This window comes from Coturnix japonica, chromosome 17 (assembly GCF_001577835.2).
Source record: "Coturnix japonica isolate 7356 chromosome 17, Coturnix japonica 2.1, whole genome shotgun sequence".
Taxonomy (NCBI): Eukaryota; Metazoa; Chordata; class Aves; order Galliformes; family Phasianidae; genus Coturnix; species Coturnix japonica.
The window spans coordinates 275274-293074 of record NC_029532.1 but is presented as its reverse complement, the minus strand read 5'-3'; the positions used below and the strand labels follow the sequence as shown (position 1 = coordinate 293074).

At 59.8% G+C, this 17801-nt stretch overlaps 2 protein-coding genes across 3 annotated transcripts in view; both read left to right on the top strand.

The window, feature by feature from the left end:
* Nucleotides 1–9835, top strand: part of EXD3 (exonuclease 3'-5' domain containing 3) — a 163154-nt gene extending 153319 nt beyond the window's left edge. For both annotated transcript variants that reach the window (XM_015878798.2, XM_015878794.2), the window contains exons 19-20: nucleotides 1992–2085; nucleotides 7288–9835. In XM_015878798.2, coding sequence (XP_015734284.1) covers nucleotides 1992–2085; nucleotides 7288–7589 — 396 coding nt within the window. In that variant the 3' untranslated portion in view covers nucleotides 7590–9835. The remainder of the gene's footprint in view (nucleotides 1–1991; nucleotides 2086–7287) is intronic.
* A 3417-nt stretch (nucleotides 9836–13252) lies between these two features.
* NRARP (NOTCH regulated ankyrin repeat protein) lies at nucleotides 13253–15627 on the top strand. Its single transcript, XM_015878838.2, has one exon. It carries the CDS (start codon nucleotides 13399–13401, stop codon nucleotides 13741–13743), a length of 345 nt encoding a protein of 114 aa, XP_015734324.1. The 5' UTR covers nucleotides 13253–13398; the 3' UTR covers nucleotides 13744–15627.
* Nucleotides 15628–17801: the final 2174 nt, after the last annotated feature.

Genomic DNA, 17801 nt, shown 5'->3' with positions numbered 1-17801 from the left:
TGGGAGGTCTGTGCGTCACTGCGGTGCAGCTCCCCCCGGGGGGCTGGGAGAGGCAGGGAGCACTGTCCCAAACAAAGAGGCCCAGCACTGCAAAAGGAACCTGGGGGCCTTGAGCTCCTTGTGCTGCGCAGGCAGAGCTGGGCCAGCTCCGATTGCTGGAGCTGGGGATGTCCCAGCACAGGGTGCCGGCTGTGCTGACTCACTGCGCTGTCACCGTCTGGGGCTCTGTCCCCTTCTATTAAGTCTCGGTGCTGGCACTGCTGACACCTGGGAGCAGAGTTTGTGTGTGTGCAGTGGGTGCTGCGCACACCCAGCTCGGGATGGAGCCCCCTGCCCGGCTGTGCCCGGTTGGCAGCCAGCAGCTCGGGGTCCATGTGCCCATGTGCGTCGCCGGGCGCTCGGTGCCGGCCCCGCTCCCGGCGCTGATTCACACGGGGCGCTGGATGCCGGGCTGCCGTGGGAAAGCGCACCCGCCATGGCTCCCGAGCGCCGGGATTGCTTCAGCGGGGGTGCAGCCAAGATCCGTTTCACAGCGGGCAGAGCAGATCTCGGCTGGGATTTACCAGTGACTAAGCGTGTGCTGGCAGAGGGCTGCCCTAGCGTGAGAAAGCACGAGCTGCTCCCGCTCCGAGGTGTGCAGCTTGCGGGCTGCGCCGGGACCGCGGCCCCGGGCACCTGCGGGGACAGACAGCATCTGTATCACAGAGCGCGGCGCTGATGGAGCACGACGGAGCTGCCCCATCCCGCTCCACAGCACTGACACTGTCCCCTGTCCTCTCGTGCAACCAGTCGTACAAAGTACATCCATCCTTGGGCTGGATGCTGCTCTCCTGCATCCCGGGGCTGCCCCCCTACCCCCCTGAGGTGGCAGGCTGCCCTGCTCGCCTCGTTCCTTCTGCCTTGTTTTGGCAGAGCGTTACGAGTAAAAAATGAATTGCAGTTTTTATTACAGCTAATTGCTGCTGCTAAGTGGCTTATCTGGCTCCGGAGTGTGCCCTGTGCTTGGGAGCTGAGGATGGGGAAGGCCCAAGGGCTCTGGAGGTGGCGGGGGCACAGAACCTCCCCGCAGTGTTTGGGAGCCCCAGGCAATAGGATACACATGGCCACGATGTATGTGGCCCCAGGGGCTGTGTCGTCCCTAGGTCACAGCAGTGCTGGATTCCAGCAAGGCAGAGGAATATTCTGGAGGTTACCCCGCATGAAGCAGAGCAGAGCAGGGCATGGAACGGGTGGGAACCGTGGCCAGAATGCCCCGAAGTGAGGGCTGCAGGGCAGCCGTGGGGCTGGGCTCTGCAGGCTGGGACATCCTTGAGCCGCAGCATCTGGTTCCACTGCACAGCAGCTGCAGGGCTGTGCAGCCCCAGAGCAGCAGGTGACACCTCTTCTATACACAGGACCAGGTCTGTCCATCTCCCCTGCCCAGGGGATCCAGTGCAGCTTTTGCAGACACTGTGAGGCTGCGGATGGAAGTTGCTCCTCCTGCTGTGGGGCAGAGCTGGTGTTCAAACAAATGATCCTTGCTGAAGCAGCTGTGTGAGAAGGGGCATCTTTGCACCTTGCCGTGACCTGGTGCCGTTCCAGCTGCAAACACGCTGAGGGCCTTCATTGGTGCCCATTGGGCAGTGCAAACCTTTCTGGTTTCAACAGGCTTTGGAGCAAACCCCCAGGCAGGAAACTTGTTCTGGTTGGTGAAGTCGTGCACCTGTCTCACTGCTTTCCTCCCATGCAGTCTGCACAAAGTGCTCCGCAAGCAAAAAACAGCCCCTCAAAGCAAATCCTGGCAATCAACCTGCTGCTTTCCAGCACCTTGCAATGCTTCAGGGAGGGCGAGGGGAGGCTGAGCGTGCCTGGCTGCTGGCAGCGCCCTGAGCTCAGTGGGACGTGCCTCAGTGTCCCCATGTGTGCAGCTGGGAAGGCCGGGGATGGGGCTGGTGCTGGAGGTTACAGACATCCCAGCCACCATCTCAAACCTCCCCCCACTCTTTTCCCAGGTGTGCAACTGTGACAAGTACCTGAAGGTCCCGAAGGAGAGGATGAGGCAGCTGGTGGAGGGCAGCAGGCGCTCAATGGGGGACGGCAGCTCAGGTGAGAGGGCAGCGGAGGGAGGGAGGGCAGCGATTTGTGTCCCACTGCTGCCCCGGGGCTGTGTGCACTGAACCGCTCCCTGATGAGGAATGGAGACCCTCAGCACCAGGCTGCAGCTGGGTGCAGACCTGCTGAGCCTTTCCAATACACCCCCACCCGTTACACTCGTGCACGTCCCAGCACAGCCCTTTCCCCCACGCCTCAGTTTGCCCATCTGCCCAGGCAGGGCAGTGCAAGGCACAGGGTGCTGTGTGCTCCTGGCCAGCTGTGGCTTTGCTGGGAGCCACGTGTGTGGCTCAGGGGACAGTGATTGTGGTGACTGTTCCCATGGTGCCAGCAGCCTGGGAGCACTGAGCTTCCCAAAAGGCCAGGGCATCCTCCTGGTGGTTTCTCTGGTGAGGGCACTGCTGTTTGTGTGTACCCAGGGACCAGCCCAGCCTGTTCCACCAGTTCTGGAGTATGGGAAATAGCAATGCTGTGGTTTGCATTCAGCCGTGTGAGCAGTTTCCCCTTCCCCCATCAGGAGGGGTGACGGAGCTGTGGGGGCTCACATGGCACCACCACTTCTTTACACGGCCCCTCTGGGGACCCTCAGCCGCTGCAGCCTTCACACCCTCTTGTGCAATGGGAAACATCCCCCACAACCCCGCTTCCCCTATTGCAGAGGGATGGGGTCAGCGGGGAAGGACTCAAGGCTGCAGGAGCCCCACACAGACCATGGCCATGCCAGGGAGCATCCCTCACCACGGGGCAGCCAGCAGCAGCAAACACCTCAGCAGGATTGTGTTCTGCTGCCACAGAGACATAAAATAAAAGCTGACTTGTGCCAGCTGGGCTCTGCCTGTGCTGCAGATCCCAGGGAGCTGCCAGGGGGTCGAGAGCATCTGTGTGATCCGAAGCAGGATGGGCAGAGGGGAGCAGTTCTGCCCCACACACAGCATGGGGTTCAGTGCCCCACTGCTCACCCAGGCAGGCAATTCATCAGTTCAGATTTATCCCTGGGACTGTGGGCAGATGCTTGCCCAGCACCCAGCCTTGGCAAGAAGCCTTGCACCTACCTTGCAGGGAATGTTTTCCCTGGCACAGCTGCGTTTTCCTTGCATGAGGCTCTGATGGAAGTGCTCAAAGTCACTTCAAGCCCAGGCAGCTTTGCCTCATGATGTCTTTGTCCCAGTGGGGTGCTCAGAGCAGCTTTCCTGGTGGGCTGTTTGCCCAGTTCAGGCTGGGGACAGAGCGGTGAGAGGTGTCACTGCTGTGGGTGCCACATGGCACAGGCAAGGTGCAGTGTGGCTGGAGGCCATCGGCAGCGTGCAGGCTCCTGGATGACCCAGGTGGATGGGTTGTGTCACAGGCTCTTGTCTGGCCAAGGGAAGCTTCTTGCTTAGTCAGTGTGGTAAAACCAGCTGGCATTGTGCCCTGGTGCTTGTGGATGCTCTGCCAATGTGGGCAGGCAAAGGAAAAGTTTCAGGACAGCAGTGAGTGGGCAGGGAGCACAGCAGTTCCCAGGCATGGCAATGGGGTCCAGAGCCTTTTCCTCAGCCAGGGGCTCTGCTCCACAGCAGGACGTGTCCAAAACCTTGAGGATGGGTGCATATTTTTCCTACCCTCCTTCAATGATCTGCAGTGTGTGGCTTTGCTCTGAGCATCAGACCAGTCTGACTGGCACATGGGAAGGGCACTTGGTCCCTGTGCCATCCCACAACTGCCCTCACACCCCTGGAGCATCCTGGGCCTCCTCCCCACCTCAGCTGGAACACAGCCCCAGTGTGCAGGGGCAGCCAACAGCCCTGCACATGTTGGGCTGCTCTGCGGGCAGGGAAGGGGACTGGTCCTGTATCAGACCTCAAGAGGCTGCGCTCATAGAGCTGGGGTGCAGCCCCTTCAGCCCCAAACCAAGCAACTACCCCACAGGGTGGAGCGGGGTTGCTGGGGGTTTCCATGTGGGGCATGGGATGGGACTGAGGAGCTCCTGCTCAGGGCTGGGGGCAGGCGTTGTGGCAGGAGCAAACATGGAGACCACATGAAGCTTTGCTCCTGCTTGGCTGCCAGCTCTGTGTGCAGAAGCTGTGATCTTTGCTCTCACGGCAGCACAGTGACTGGAGCTGCTGGAGGTGCCCCTTTGCCTTGAGCTCCTCCACCCAGCACCGCCCTGGGAACGTCTCAAGAACGTGGCCGGGCCGCTGCAGCCCAGGTTGCACAATCACAAGTCCTTTGTCCTTGGCTTATCTGCCTTAGAGAGGAGGAAAAGATAACCAGGCATCTTCAGCGCCCTGCAATCCAGTGTTTCTCAGGCTCGTAACTCCTCTTATCAAGTTCAATCTTTCACCACGCTGAGGTTTCCCATGCACCTTTGTACTCCAAGAATGCTCCCAGGTCTGCTTTCAGACTTGTGCAAAGTCTTTACGATGCGCGCTTTCTCCAAAACACCCCAATCCTTAATTGCCTAATTATGGACGAGTCTCCCGTGTGCGATGACAGCTGGGTGCGGCTGCGGGGCTGTGGGAAGGGCTCAGCTTGCACAAGGGCTGCCAAAGCCCGGAGCCTCTGGGGCCAGGCAGGAGAGCACAGCAGGGATCGGCTTGGGGGGCACAGGGAGACCCGGCTGGAAGCGGGGCCTGGGGGCAGGATGTGCTGTGGGAACAAAGAGCAGCACGTTAACCAAGGGATGTCGGGGTTACTCACCCATGTCCTGGCACTGAACCTCCAGGGTGCCCAGAGTGGGGGAGGGGTTGTTCGGTCTGAGAAAGGGCAATAGGAACATGGTCTGTCCTGTGCCCCCATCCCACAGTGAGGCCTTCCTGAACCATTCTACTGACCAGGGCTCTGCAGAATAAATAGGGTGTGGGGACTGCAGCTCACCAGTGCTGCTGTCCCTCACGATGCACTGTGAGTAGCCCTGCAGTGCTGGGGGCTGCTGCTGTGGGTGCACATCCCCTGCCCCCTTCCTGCCCAGAATCTCACGGCTGCAGCTCCTGGCCACGCTTCTCCTGGGGCCCCCGGGACAAGACTGCAGCAACCCCACAATGCAGCACCTGAGCAGGGTGGTCCCTGCATGGTGTCCCCTCCTCAGAGCTGCTGGCTCTGCATCCCCTGTGGTGACGGTACCATCGGAATCACAGAACCACAGAACATTCCGAGCTGGAACAGACCCTCAGGGATCACTGAGCCCAACCCAGCCCCACACAGCACCACCCAACCCCCAGCCCTACAGCTGAGAGTGGTGTCCCAGCGCTCCCTGAGCTCCAGCAGCTCAGGGCTGTGCCCGCTGCCCTGGGAGCCGTGCTGTGCCCAGCCCCGTTGCTCTGTGAGCCCCGCACAGCCAGCCTGGTTCCATCGTCCCTGGGTGACCCAGGCAAGAGTGAGAGAGGTGAGCGAGAGGCCAAAGGGCTTTTTATTTTCATGATGTTTTATAATGGGATTATTAGTTCCCAAGAGGTGTTTCGAATTGATTCGGTAAGGAATTGCTTTCATTTCTGCTCTGCAGAGCTGCGGTGGGAATGCAGCCTTTGGTGCGAAGCATCACAGACCTCTTGAAACTGTAGATCTCAAAACCACGGTGTGCCAGAAAGCCTCACCCCCCCACCCCCCACCCCCCGCACTGTGTGCTGCATCCTGCTGTGCCCAGCGCCCCTGGGGGTGTCACAGGGTGCCCACACTGCAGCACATTGACAAGGGGAGAAAAAAACCCTCCTTCCCAAAGTTTTTTCCCCCAGGAAAACCATCCCTGTTCCGGGGCTCTGACCTTTTCCCAGCGTGGCGTTCCCCGCTGATAGCGCCCAGCCGGCACCCTGCGCCCATCTTCAAAAGCCCCGCGAAGAATTTGGTGGGAGGGGGAGGGGGGTTTTACAATCTCCCATTCAAAAATGGTTACTTTGAAGTGATGTAGCATTTTCAACCCTTTGAAGCGCCACAATTAGGGAGGGGGCTGGTGCGGGCCAAAGGCATAACACTGGGTGACTGTCACTGCCTTTCTCTCCCCGGGCTTTTAAGAGATGAACTTTTCCTCCCTGCCTCTTTCTCACGAGACACTGACCAGGGGGATGGGGTCGGGGTGGTTGGGAGTCGGAGGTGTGGCAGGGAAGGAGGGGGATCCTGTTTGGCAAGAGCCAGGTGGGCACCTGGTGGGTGGATGGAATGTGCACAAAGGGAGAGCGAATTGGTGGGGTTATGGGGTTGTGAGTGCCCCGCTGTGGGGCTGGGATGCTGAGGGGCATCCCATATTGCAGGGCTGGGATGCTGCAGGGGCTTTTAGGGGGGTTCACGGTGAGGAAATGTCTTTGCTGTCACTGTGGTGATGGTTGAATCCATCACGCTGGGGTCCTGGGGCCCATCCCTGTGCACCAGGCGGGGGGCTGCCTGATGCCAGGTTAGGGTTGGGGTTGGGGTTGGGGTTAGGATTAGTCCTCCCACTGGTGGACTCTGTCCTGGAGAAACCCCCAGAATCAGAGCCTCCCCTCTGCTGTTCCCACTCCAGACAGCTCAGGGGGTTGAGGCGAACCCCATTTCTTCATCAGATGCCAGAAATTGGTGAAAAAGGGAAAAGAGCTGTTTTTGTTCCCAGAAGCGTCCCAAGCAGACACAGAACACAGAGCAGCCCTCAGCCTTGCTTTCCCCACTGCAGTTCCCGGTGTGCCGATGCAGGGACGAGCCCGTCCGGAGCGTTGGTGCCCCCTCCGGCACTGCTGGCTCCCAACAAAGCTCGCTCTGATCCTCGCAAGGGGCAGGTTGGAAGCCCCAGAGATGCTGCCGGGGAGCCGCAAGGTGCCTTTTGTCGCCTTAATTGATGCTGGGCAGGATGAGTTCCCCTTCCCCCCCGCCGAAATGAGTCATCCCGTAGCATGGAGCGCAGCCCGCCCCGTGTCCCGGCTGCCCGGCATCCTGATGGATGACACTCAGCTCGGCCCGAGCTTCCGCTGCCCGGATCCAACAAGCCGCGAGCAGCGAGAGCCCGCCCCGAGCTGCCAAAAATGCAGCAATGTGGGGATTGAGGCGCTTCGGTTGCGATGGCAGCGATGCGCTGCCCCGGCGGGGACACAGCCAGTGCAGGGACAGCGCATTGCTCGAGACCCGCAGCGCCCCGCGGTCGCCTCCCAAACGCTCCCCCCGAAGGTGCGGCCGGGTCGGGTGGGCTGTTCCATGGCTGAGCGCAGACGTGGCTCATCGCGCTGGTGACTGTTTCTCTGCTGCTTCTCATCCCTGCAGGCTGCCCCACATCGGACCAGGAGCCGCCGGGCCGGACCTGCAGCGCTGCTCAGCCCAGCAGCACCGCACCGGGGAGCACGGGGCCGTGGGGAGCAGACGTGGGGCTGGTGGGGAGCACGGCCCTGCAGGTGGCCGCCATCCCCCCCGGGGTGCTGGACAAAGCTGAGCTCACTGACTTCTACTGCTGCACCCGCTGCGGGAAGGTGTTCTGGGAAGGGTCTCATTTTGGACGCGTGGTCTCACAGTTTCAGGACATTCTTGTTACCACGGGGGATGAGCAGCGTATCTACGAGCTGAACTGAGGGCAGCACGGGGATGGGATGGGATGGCAGCAGGATGGGGGCTGCAGGGATGCACAGCCCTGTGAGCTGGGGCAGATCTGTGGGGAGTGGGCGTGGGTTTGTGGAAAGCGGGCTCATGTTTTGGGGTCTGTGGGTGGGAGGCTCTCACATTTGCACTGATGTGGTGACAGTTGGCAACGTGGCCTCCATGGGAACATTAAATCAGAGGCACCTGGGGAACGGACCTGTTGCTTTATTTCTGCCCTTCCCCAGGCTGGGCATGGCAAGAGGATGGCAGAGCTCTCCTAAATGCCACCAGGTGCTGCTGACCCCATGGCACCCATTGGGGCCCAGCACACTCACCCCCCTGGTGAGGTGTGTCCCTGTCCAGCAAAGCCCCTCTGCTCCCCATGGGAGGATCACTGAAGGTTTCTGCTCCGTCCCCCCTTCCAGCTGCTGCCCCCAAGACCAAGAAAGCACCTCCAGCACTCAGTGTGCTCTGTGGGTATGGGACACGATCAGGGTGATGCCACCCTGTGTCCCACAGCTCTGGGCACTGCTGGCTGCTGCATCCCGGATGGGTTGAAAGCACCACCCTGTAACAGAGGAGCATTTGCAAATTCCTCCCCTAATCCCAGTTAACTGCCAGGCACTGATGTTATTGCTAACAGGGCCCGAGGGGCTCTTGGCTTAAGTGTGTCATTTATGGGCCAGCAAAACGCCTGCCCGGGCAGCTTACACTGCAGTGCTGATGCTCTCTCCCTCTCCAAAAGCTCATGGCCATGCAATGCTGAGGGCTCCTTCCCCTCAGGGACATCACACCCAATGCTTCTCCCCCCCCCGGTGGTCCCTGTGTCAGAAGGGCACCGAGGTGGCTCCCACAGCCTCACACACTGTGCTCCCTTCCTCTCCTCCGTGCTGTCAGTGCAGGTGCCCATCAGCCCTCCCCAGCAGTCCCTGCTTTGCTTTGTCATGGTGAAAATGTTTCACATCATTTTCAAGCAAATGAGAGCAGAGAGGATCAGGACACCCCCACCACAGCCTGTGCCACCCCTCTGTCCCCATCACCATCAGTGCAGCACCTGCAGGACTGTGCCCATGGACGCCTGGCCTCACTCACCATTCGCTGCCATGTGAGCTGGTGCAGCAGTTGTGTTTTGGCTGCACGCACACTGGCTCTAAGATCTAAGCTCACTTCTCCTCCCAGTCTGTCTCTGGGGGGTCACAAGGCAAAGCCCCATTGCTGACACACAGCCAGACATGCCCATGCCTGGCTGCTGTCACCATTTTGCCTCTCCCAGCTGTGAAGGAGGGCAGTGCTCCACACAGGGTCACATCCTGCACAGCCACATTGGTTTCCTTTAATTCCCTGTCCCCAGGTGTCCCCAGGGTCCCTCAGCCCCTCCATGCTCCTCGGACACCTGGGAGCTGTTGGCTGCTCTCCCCTGGGGCTCACCAACAGAAGCTGCTCTGTTTTAGCAGCAGTTTTCCCAGGTACCTGCATGGCCCCATGTGAGCTCTGGCTGCTTCCCCTGGGCTGTGCCAGGCAGGACGGCTGCTGGACGCTGCCACAAAGGACAGTCCCCACATGGGCCATGTCACCTCCAGCCATGCAATGTGCTGGGAATTACCTCTCCTAATGGGATTAAAACACCTTCTGCTCTTGCCCTCAGCCATCATCATTTTTCTATCGATTCTTACAGCTTCCCACTCCGTTGTCTGCATTTTTTATTTCCTTTCTTTGCACAACCTCAAGGAATTGTGTTTCATTTCCTGGTTTCCAGCCCTGCACTCTCTTTCTAGGTGCTAACACGTTTTTTCTTAATTCTCTCTTCAGCTGGAATCGAAATTTCCTCTTCTCTTTTACCCCAAGGTCACTTTGCAGCAGTTGTGGCACAGCAGCCGGCAGGACGTCGCTCTGTCGGGTTGGGCACCAAGGGCTGAGCACAGGCAGCTGTGCAGCACCAAGTCTGCCCACAGCACGATGTGACCCCGCGTGCTGTGCTGGGTGGGTGCGGGGTGCTGCCCGCTGTGCCCTGCGGCAGAGGACGTGGAGGTGCAGTGAGTTCATCCCCAGGCAGGGCCAGCATCAAACTGCCGAGCAGGGCCGGCCTTGAGCAGCATCCAGGAAGCAATAAATCGTCCGGTTTTCAATGGTGGAGATGGATCAAAGAGAGTGAAGCTGGCTTTTTAATCAGCCTGCAATATTGTTTCCCTATCTGGCTTCTTTGGAAATAAATAAATAAATAAATAAATCAGCAAACCGACCCCACTGCCTGCGCCGCAGTAATGTTTAACGTTTATGGGGGCAGTAAGGGGCCCTTTGTGCTTTTATGGGGCTGTTTGATAGTGTGTTTGTAGGGCAGCCGGGGCAGCTCCCGCAGAGCCACCCCATCCCCGGGGTGCCGCTTAGTGCAGTGCTCTGCCTCTGCCTGCTGCTGGGGATGCTGCCATAGGACAGTGATGGAGGAGAAGGAAAGCAGCAGCCAGTGGGGGCTGCAGGGAGGGGAAGGGAATGGAGCCGGTCACTCCAGTCTCACGATTTGGCTTCACCTTTGGACCCTGAGCTGAGAGCTCAGGAAGGGATGGGGGTAAGGTGAGGGAGAAGGGGCTGGGTTGGGTGAGAACAGTGCAAAAAAAGCTGTTTCCTGGGTGTCGAGCATCAGGGCCCGGGGACATCCTGCTCACCCTGCACCCGCTGCAGCAGGAGCGCAGCACCTCCAGCTCCCCACACACCGGGTGCTTTGCTGTGCAGCTCTGGGGCGGCTCCGGGGTGCCCTGCAGAGCCCTGAGAACTCACACACCACATCGGATATCGGGCAGTTCCTCTCCTCGCCTTGTGTATTTCTTGCACATCCTTCGCAGTTTGATGGGGACAAGGTGTTTGGCACTGAGGCCAGCTTTAGTTTACAAATGAATCTATCAACATTGTTCCTCATCAGGCAGGAATGTGCTTCCCTCCCTTCTCCCCCACCTTATCCCCATCCCCTTCCGAGCGAACTTCCTTCCTTGTGCAATCCGGATCGGAAGCCGTGCCGCATACTTGACCGGCTCAAGGAAAGCGGCTCCGCTCCCGGTGCCTTTGTGGCTCAGCCCGGGGGCCGCGGGTCCCCGCACGCTCTGGATGCTCCACGTGAGCTCCCAGTTGCTCGGATGCCGTTTCCAAACAGTCTGACAAGTTTCTGGGCACTGGCCCAGCCCCGAGGTTGGCTGTGAGCTCCGGGCCTCGTGCTGCCCCGCAGCGCCCCGTGAGCCGGGGGCAGCAGGGAGGTGTGGGTGGCACATGAGGGGACATCAGTGCCCGGAGGATGTTTGCTGGCCGGGACCGCTCCTTTCCCATCGACCTGCCGACACCTGGGCACGGCTCCCAGGCCAACACGGCTCCATCCTCTCACGTCGCTCCTCACTGCGCGTCCTGCAGAGGGTCACGGCTGCATCCCCCCGAGCCCAGCCCGACACGCGTGGCCTCAAACCAAGCCCCGCAGCCGGGGAGCCCTGAACGCGGCCGGGGACTGAGCAGCCAGCAGTTCTCCATCCCCGAGCGCGTCAATCCCGGCGGCTGTCCGCATGGACGGCGCTTCCCGCTGTCACACACGGGCCGTGCGCTGCGGGACCGGACCGGCACCGAGCGGGGCGAACGCGCGGGGTGGGGGTGGGGGTGGGCAGCGGCAGGACGGAGGGACGCGCCCGGCCCGAGGGTTTCACGTCCCGCGCTGCGCCCACCGCCCCGAGGCCCCTCCGCCCTGACTGTCCCCCCGCCGCCCCCCGGCCCCCTCCGAGCTGCGGCCGTTCCCGTCGGGAGCGCGCGTGCGCGCCCTCGTCCGGGTCCGTGCGCTGGGAAGAAAAGCCGCCGCCTTTCCCACGCTCTCCGACACATTTTAATGAATTAAGTGGGGGCACGCCCCCTCGCCGCCCGCCCCGCTCCGTCCCCCGCCGCTCCCCGCACGGAGCTCCCGGCGCTGCAGCCCGACGCTGCGCTGCCCGGACCGAGCGCTGCCCGTTGTGCTCCCGGGGAGCGGAGCGGCCCCGAGCCCCGCTAACAGCGCAGCGGAGCCGGCCCTGCCCGCCTGCGGTTCGCCCACCCGTCCCGTCCCGTCCTCGCAGCGGCTCAGTTTAAAAACCGAAACACGGATCGGAGCTGAAACTCGCGCATTCAAAACTGCCATTTCTTTTGTGTTTTTTTTTTTTTCTGTATTTCTCCTGCCTCTCCGGCCCCGTTCACTGCGAGGGGTCCCGCCCCCACCTGCCAGCGAGGGATATTTGCATGGCTGGGTCGCTGCTGTCCTGGTCCGACCCCAGCCAGAGGATGCGGGCAGCTCCCACTCTCCCACTCGCTGCTGACACCCCGCAGGGTTTGGCCCCCTGCCCCAAAGCGGCTCCCCGGGTCGTTCGGGAGCAGACGGGCCGAGTGGGGGCCCCGCAACGAGCTGCTGCCGCTTGTGGTGGGGAGGGACCCCGTGGGGTGAGGACGGTCTGGCCGTGTGAGCACAGAGCGCTCCAACCCGGTGCCCCAACGGGAGCGCAGTGGGATGAAGATGGGAATGAGACGGGAATGGAAATGGAAGTGGGACAGGGACTGAGTTGGGGATGATGTGGGGACGAGATGGGGATCGGGAAGCGGATGGCATAGGAACGAAGATGGGATGAGATTGGGAATGAGGATTTGGTTGAGATAGGAATGGGATAGGGTTAGAGATGGGGTGCATGTGGATGTGGATGGAGACCGGGATGAGATGGGCAGGGAATGGATGGGGACTACGGTGGGGCTCAGCCTTCCCCCGCTATGGGGAAAAGCCCCGGGAGCACCCAGCAGGGCGGCTCAGGCCCCGAGCTCGCAGTGATCCCACCCAGGACCCGCTGCTCCGTGTCAGCAGAGCGCAGCGTTTGGCTGATCGGCGCCGTTCCATCCCCAGACCGACACGGCACACGGCCGGGGGCGGCTGGCCGAGGTGACAACTGCGGGGTACCGGCAGCACCCCCCGGTTTTACGGCCTCTCCTTCCCCTCCCCGCACAACACCCCGCTCGGGCCGGGGGGTCCCCGCTTCCCACCGCCCTCTGCCATTTGCCCCGGGCCAAACGGGCACGGGGGGGCCGCGGCACCTCGGCTTTCCCAGCACGTTCGGTGGCCGCGAGACTTTGGCTGCGCTGTTACCGCTCCCTCCGCACCAAATCCGCCCCGGGACAGCGCTCCCAGCGCACGGACACCGAGCCCCGGGCTGGGCCGCCGGGCCGGGCCGGGCCGAATCGGACCGTGCCGAACCGAGCCGGGTCAAACAGCGAGGCGCTGGGCAGGGTCGAGCCGGGCGAAGTCCGGTGGCGTCGTACAGGGCTACGCCGTGCCGAACCGAGCCGAGCCGAACCGAACCGAGCCGAACCGAACCGAGCCGGTGAAGCCCGGCTGCCCCCGGCGGAGCCGTCTCGGGCCGTTCCGGGCCGGGCAGCCCCCGCCGCCCCCACCTTCCGCAGCCGGGGGCGGAGTCGGGGCGCGCACACGGGGGCGGATCCTCCGTTCGCCCCGTCCACCGGGGGGACGTTCCAATGGGCCCCCGGCGTCGCGCCCCGCCCCGCGGCGTCCGTCACGCCGTGCAATTGTTATGCAAATAAAAGCGGGGTAAAAGCGGCTCCGCGGGGCCGGCTCCGCTCCAGAGAGGCCCGGGCGCGGCGCGGCGCGGCGCGGCGGCGGAGCGCGGCGGAGGGGGCGGCGGGGAGCGGCGGGGAGCCGCTGTGCGCCCGCATCCCGCGTCCCGCAGCGCATGCCCGGCCGCGCGGGGTAGCGGCGGCGGGAGCGCCGTCCATGCGGGGCGAGAAGCGCAGCGGGGCCGCGGCAGCATGAGCCACAGCGACGTGTCGCCGTGCGCGGCGCCGCCCAGCCAGCGCGTCTTCCAGGAGGCCGTTCGGCGCGGCAACACCAAGGAGCTGCAGTCGCTGCTGCAGAACATGACGAACTGCGAGTTCAACGTGAACTCCTTCGGGCCGGAGGGGCAGACGGCGCTGCACCAGTCCGTCATCGACGGCAACCTGGAGCTCGTCAAGCTGCTCGTCAAGTTCGGCGCCGACATCCGCCTGGCCAACCGCGACGGCTGGAGCGCGCTGCACATCGCCGCCTTCGGGGGCCACCAGGACATCGTGCTCTACCTGATCACCAAGGCCAAATACTCCGCCGGCGCGCGGTGATGCGGGGCCGCCCCCACCCTGCGACCCCCCCCCCCCCCCCCCGGACGCGTGGAAGCCGCTCGGACCGCGCGCTCCGTGGTTCCGCCGAGACGCCCCCGCCGCTCCCCCGCTGCCGAGTCCGTTGTTTGGTCCGGTTTGGTTTTTCCTTCCGAGGGTTGTTTTCCTACTGTAATTTTTTTTTTCCATCTACCTCGGCTGCACTCACAGTATTCACGGTTTCAGTTTGGCGTCTGCTCAGATGCTTTAAAACTCTCCCAGCTCCCGATGGTATTTAATCCTCCCCCCGACCCCTCGCCCGTCCCTGGGTTTTAAAGCACTCTGCCGCAGAACGAGTTCATTTCAACACTCCCGCCCCCTCCCCGTCCCCCCGGGGCTGCGCTGTGCCCGGTGCAGGTGCCCCGGCCCGGCGGCTGCTCCCTCCTGCTCGGTTCGTGGGTTGATTTTGGTCACTCCGTTGGATATGGTGCACGTGCGCTGCCTGCCTCCTTTTTGGTTTGTTTTTTCCCTGCCCTTTTTCCGTTGGGTTTTTTGTTCGTTTCTTTGGGGGTGTCTGAAGAAAGCTGCATCCTCAGCCGCTCCTTGAATCCATTTAGCACAAGTGAGACCACAGGAAAAGACACTGAATCCTTCCTCCCGGCGTCGTGTGTGTGTGAGAGGGGAGGGGGGGGTCAGCAAATCCGGAACGTATTTTTTAATTAAAAAATATATATTAAAAAGGAAAAAAAAAAGAAATAGGTGAACTGAACTGTAGGAGGCAGAGGATTTGCTTTGCACAGAGGAGGGCCGTGAGCGCTCTCTGCTGCCTCGAGAGGTGCCTGAAAACTACTGAGCAATAGTTGGGGAACTTTGGTTTCGTCCCTTTGGTGAAACTTGGATCACGCTTCTCAGTGCGGGACGATCCCTTTGTGCGTAGAGCCCGCCCGCCTTTAGACGGTGTGTATATATATAAATATATATATGTGCCCGAACCGAGATATATATATTTATAAAGGAAAGGGAGGGGGAGGAGCGAGCCGCCCCGATCGCGTTGTGAAGTGACTGCACGTAGAATGGCAAAATGCTGCTTTTATTGCTATGGCACAAAAGCGTCCATTGGAAAATGCGGAACGTTTCAGAGCCCCCCCGTCCCTCTGCTGTCCGTCTGCACTAAAACGACCACTGCCGCCCCCGACCGTAACGATTAACGAGGAAAAAAAGGAAAAAGGAAAAAAAAAAAAAAAAAGCAACTAGTTACCTGCTGGTTTTGGGGCCGTGTTGAAACTATTTATGTTGTCTGTGTGTCTGTGGGTGACGTTTGTGCCCCTGCTCCTGTTGGATGCTGGCCGTGAGCCGTTCAGATCTGGGGGAAACACGCTTCTTTTCCCCCTTTTTATCCCCCCAGTTTTACCATGATCCCAGCTCGTTTCTGCCGCTGTTTTTCCCGTTGCACTGAGCGTTCTGTTCTGCTTGGCCTCGCGGTTCCACCTGCAGACCGTGTGGTTGGAGGCGCAGCGCTGCAGACCCGGCGGGAGGCGGAGGAGCACCGACATCCTGCGGCTCTGCCGGCTCCGCTCCCCGGGGTGGGAACAGCTCCTTCCCCGTGAGGTTGTTGTCGTTACCGGATGGTTGCACATCTTCTTTTATCTTCTTTTATCTTCTTTTATCTTTTTTTCTTTTTCTTTTTTTTTTTTTTTCCTCAATGGATTTGCCACGGTGGAAATGTCATAACATTTATGGCATGGTATTAAAGGAGGAAAGTGTACTTTAAAGCCAAGTTCTAGATGGATTTTTAAAAAGAAATCTTGGTTATAAACCCGGTCTAAAGGGAGCTCTGTCCAGTGTTGTAAAGACAACGTGATGTAACCCATATTTATATTTTTATAAAATGCCTATTGAGACTGTGAATCTCCCGTGTGAATCGCTGAGTGAGGGGAAGGAAGGGAAGTTCGTTCCTTTCCAGGTTCCTGGAGCTGTGGATGCGCTGAGATTTTGGAAGCTGTACGCCGGGGGGGTGGGGGGGTTGCTCTGAAATTGTGAGTTGATGTATTTTTACATCCCTGTGTATTTTACTGAAAAGCTGCTGCCCTCCCTCGTCCCTCCAGTTCCAATGTTCTATGCAACCCCCGCGCCCCCCGCCTCTCTCCATCCTGAGAAGTGAAAGGGATGCAGATCGATTCAGATACAGAAACGAGGGCTCCCCCGTCCCCCGCATTGGCTCATAGTGCTGCTGACCCTCGTGCCGAGACGGGGGGTACACGACAGGCAGGCGGGGGGGGCCCTCCGTGCGTGGCTGCTCACCTGACGGCGGTCGTCTTCTTAATTATTATTATTATTTTTGTAAGAAGAATATATTGATAATGTCAGTGGAATAAGCAGACATTGAAGCTGATGCACAGATTGCTCCAGAAAGGAGTTTTTCTGTAGGTTTTTCTTTAGATGCAAATACCTTTTTTAATTATGTTAATTAATGTTAAGAATTTTTAGGCTTATATTGAAGCTGTATGTGGGTCACTATATGATCATTTCTAACTGGATAAAGTCTGTACAGTACAGCATATTCCTGAGTGTATGATATAGACGTGTAGCCCAGAGTGCGAAATTTATAAATAAATTTTTCATTGATCTTTTTATAAAAAAAAAAAGCTCCTCCTCCCTGGCTGCTGTGTGTTCTTTCCCAATGCCTGAGAGCTGCGGCTCCACATCTCCTCATGTTGGTCACTGTATTCTGCTTGGTGTCCCCAGGGCAGCTGTGACCCAGAGCTCCTGTGGGGCTGTGCCCCCCCTGAGGGTGCTGGGGGGGTTTGTGGGCTGCTTTGTGGGTATCCCCATCCCTCGGTGTGTGGCTGAGGGTGCAGCCCCGTGCTGTGTTCAGGGACGACCCCACCTCCCCCTGTCCTGGTGCTGGGCTGCAGCCCCATACAAGGCACGGTGCTCTTCTCACAGCAGCATCCACCTCTGTTCAGGACAGAGCACTGCACACCCAGGTGCCCTTCTTACTGCTGCAGGGAGAAACCTGGGGCTGAGCTCAGTTCACCCCGTGGCTTTCCATCACACGCCTTGCCCTGGTGGGGCTGCACAGGACATGAGCTCAAGGGCAGGTTTCCCAAGGAGAAGCAGGTCAGGGTGCCCAGGAGCCTCTCTGCAGGCATTTCAGCCTGCTGCTGGGTGCCAGTCTTACATCCCCAGCAGTGAGGCTGGGGGGTGTGCACGGGGACGGTGTGGGGTTGGTGGTGCTCAGCCCCGAGCTGCCCCCAGCCCCACTGCACTGCCCACAGCCACCCCGCTTTGCAGCACTCGTCTCTAAAGAAACCCAGTCCAAGAACTCTAGGAACTCCAACGGCCCCCTCCGTGCTTTTCTTTTTTTCCTTTTCTATTTCTGTTCCAATGAAACAAAAATACTGGAACGTTTTGTGTCGTAAGCACATTCTTCTGGCATTTTTGTGTGTCCCAGGCTGCGTGTTATTGTCCGTCGGCCGCATTACGTAGGTTCTGTTGTTCCAAGAGAAACCAAAGAAAGAATTTGAACTTCCAAGTGCTTCCTGCCATTGTCTTTTGCTTTTGTTTGTGCTACTGACTCCAAAACAGATGGATCGGCCTCTTCTCCGTCTGCAGGGTGATGGGAAGTCAACACGGCCCCGAGAAGTTTGACAGCTTTGTCTTCTCTTATATTCCCCTTCATTCGTCAAACCCAGACATCAGAGCTGAATCGAACAAGGCATATGCGGGGGGGGGAATTTTATTTGAATTTCGGGGAGCTTAACGCAGTAAGTAATGAATGAGAAAGAAAGACAGCGAGCGAGAGAGAGGGGACGGCCTGTAATCAAAATTCAGTACATTTTAAATAGGTGCTTTGTCGGGCATTTGTATGACTATGATAATGCCACAGCCTGGAGATCCGAATGGGAGTTACCTTTTTAAAGACCACAATTGCCCACTGTTGGGTGCAGGGGAGGAGGCGGCTCAGTCTGCCTGGCCCGGCTCTCCTCCTTCCCAGCATCAGCACTTTGCCACTTCTCAATCACTCTGCCCACTGCTGGGGTGACAACCCGTGATGTGAACGTAATGGGGTGGTGGGGCTG

Bases quoted from the DNA above. Each gene is read 5' to 3' on its own strand.
- NRARP (XM_015878838.2), top strand. From the start codon at position 13,399: ATGAGCCACAGCGACGTGTCGCCGTGCGCGGCGCCGCCCAGCCAGCGC.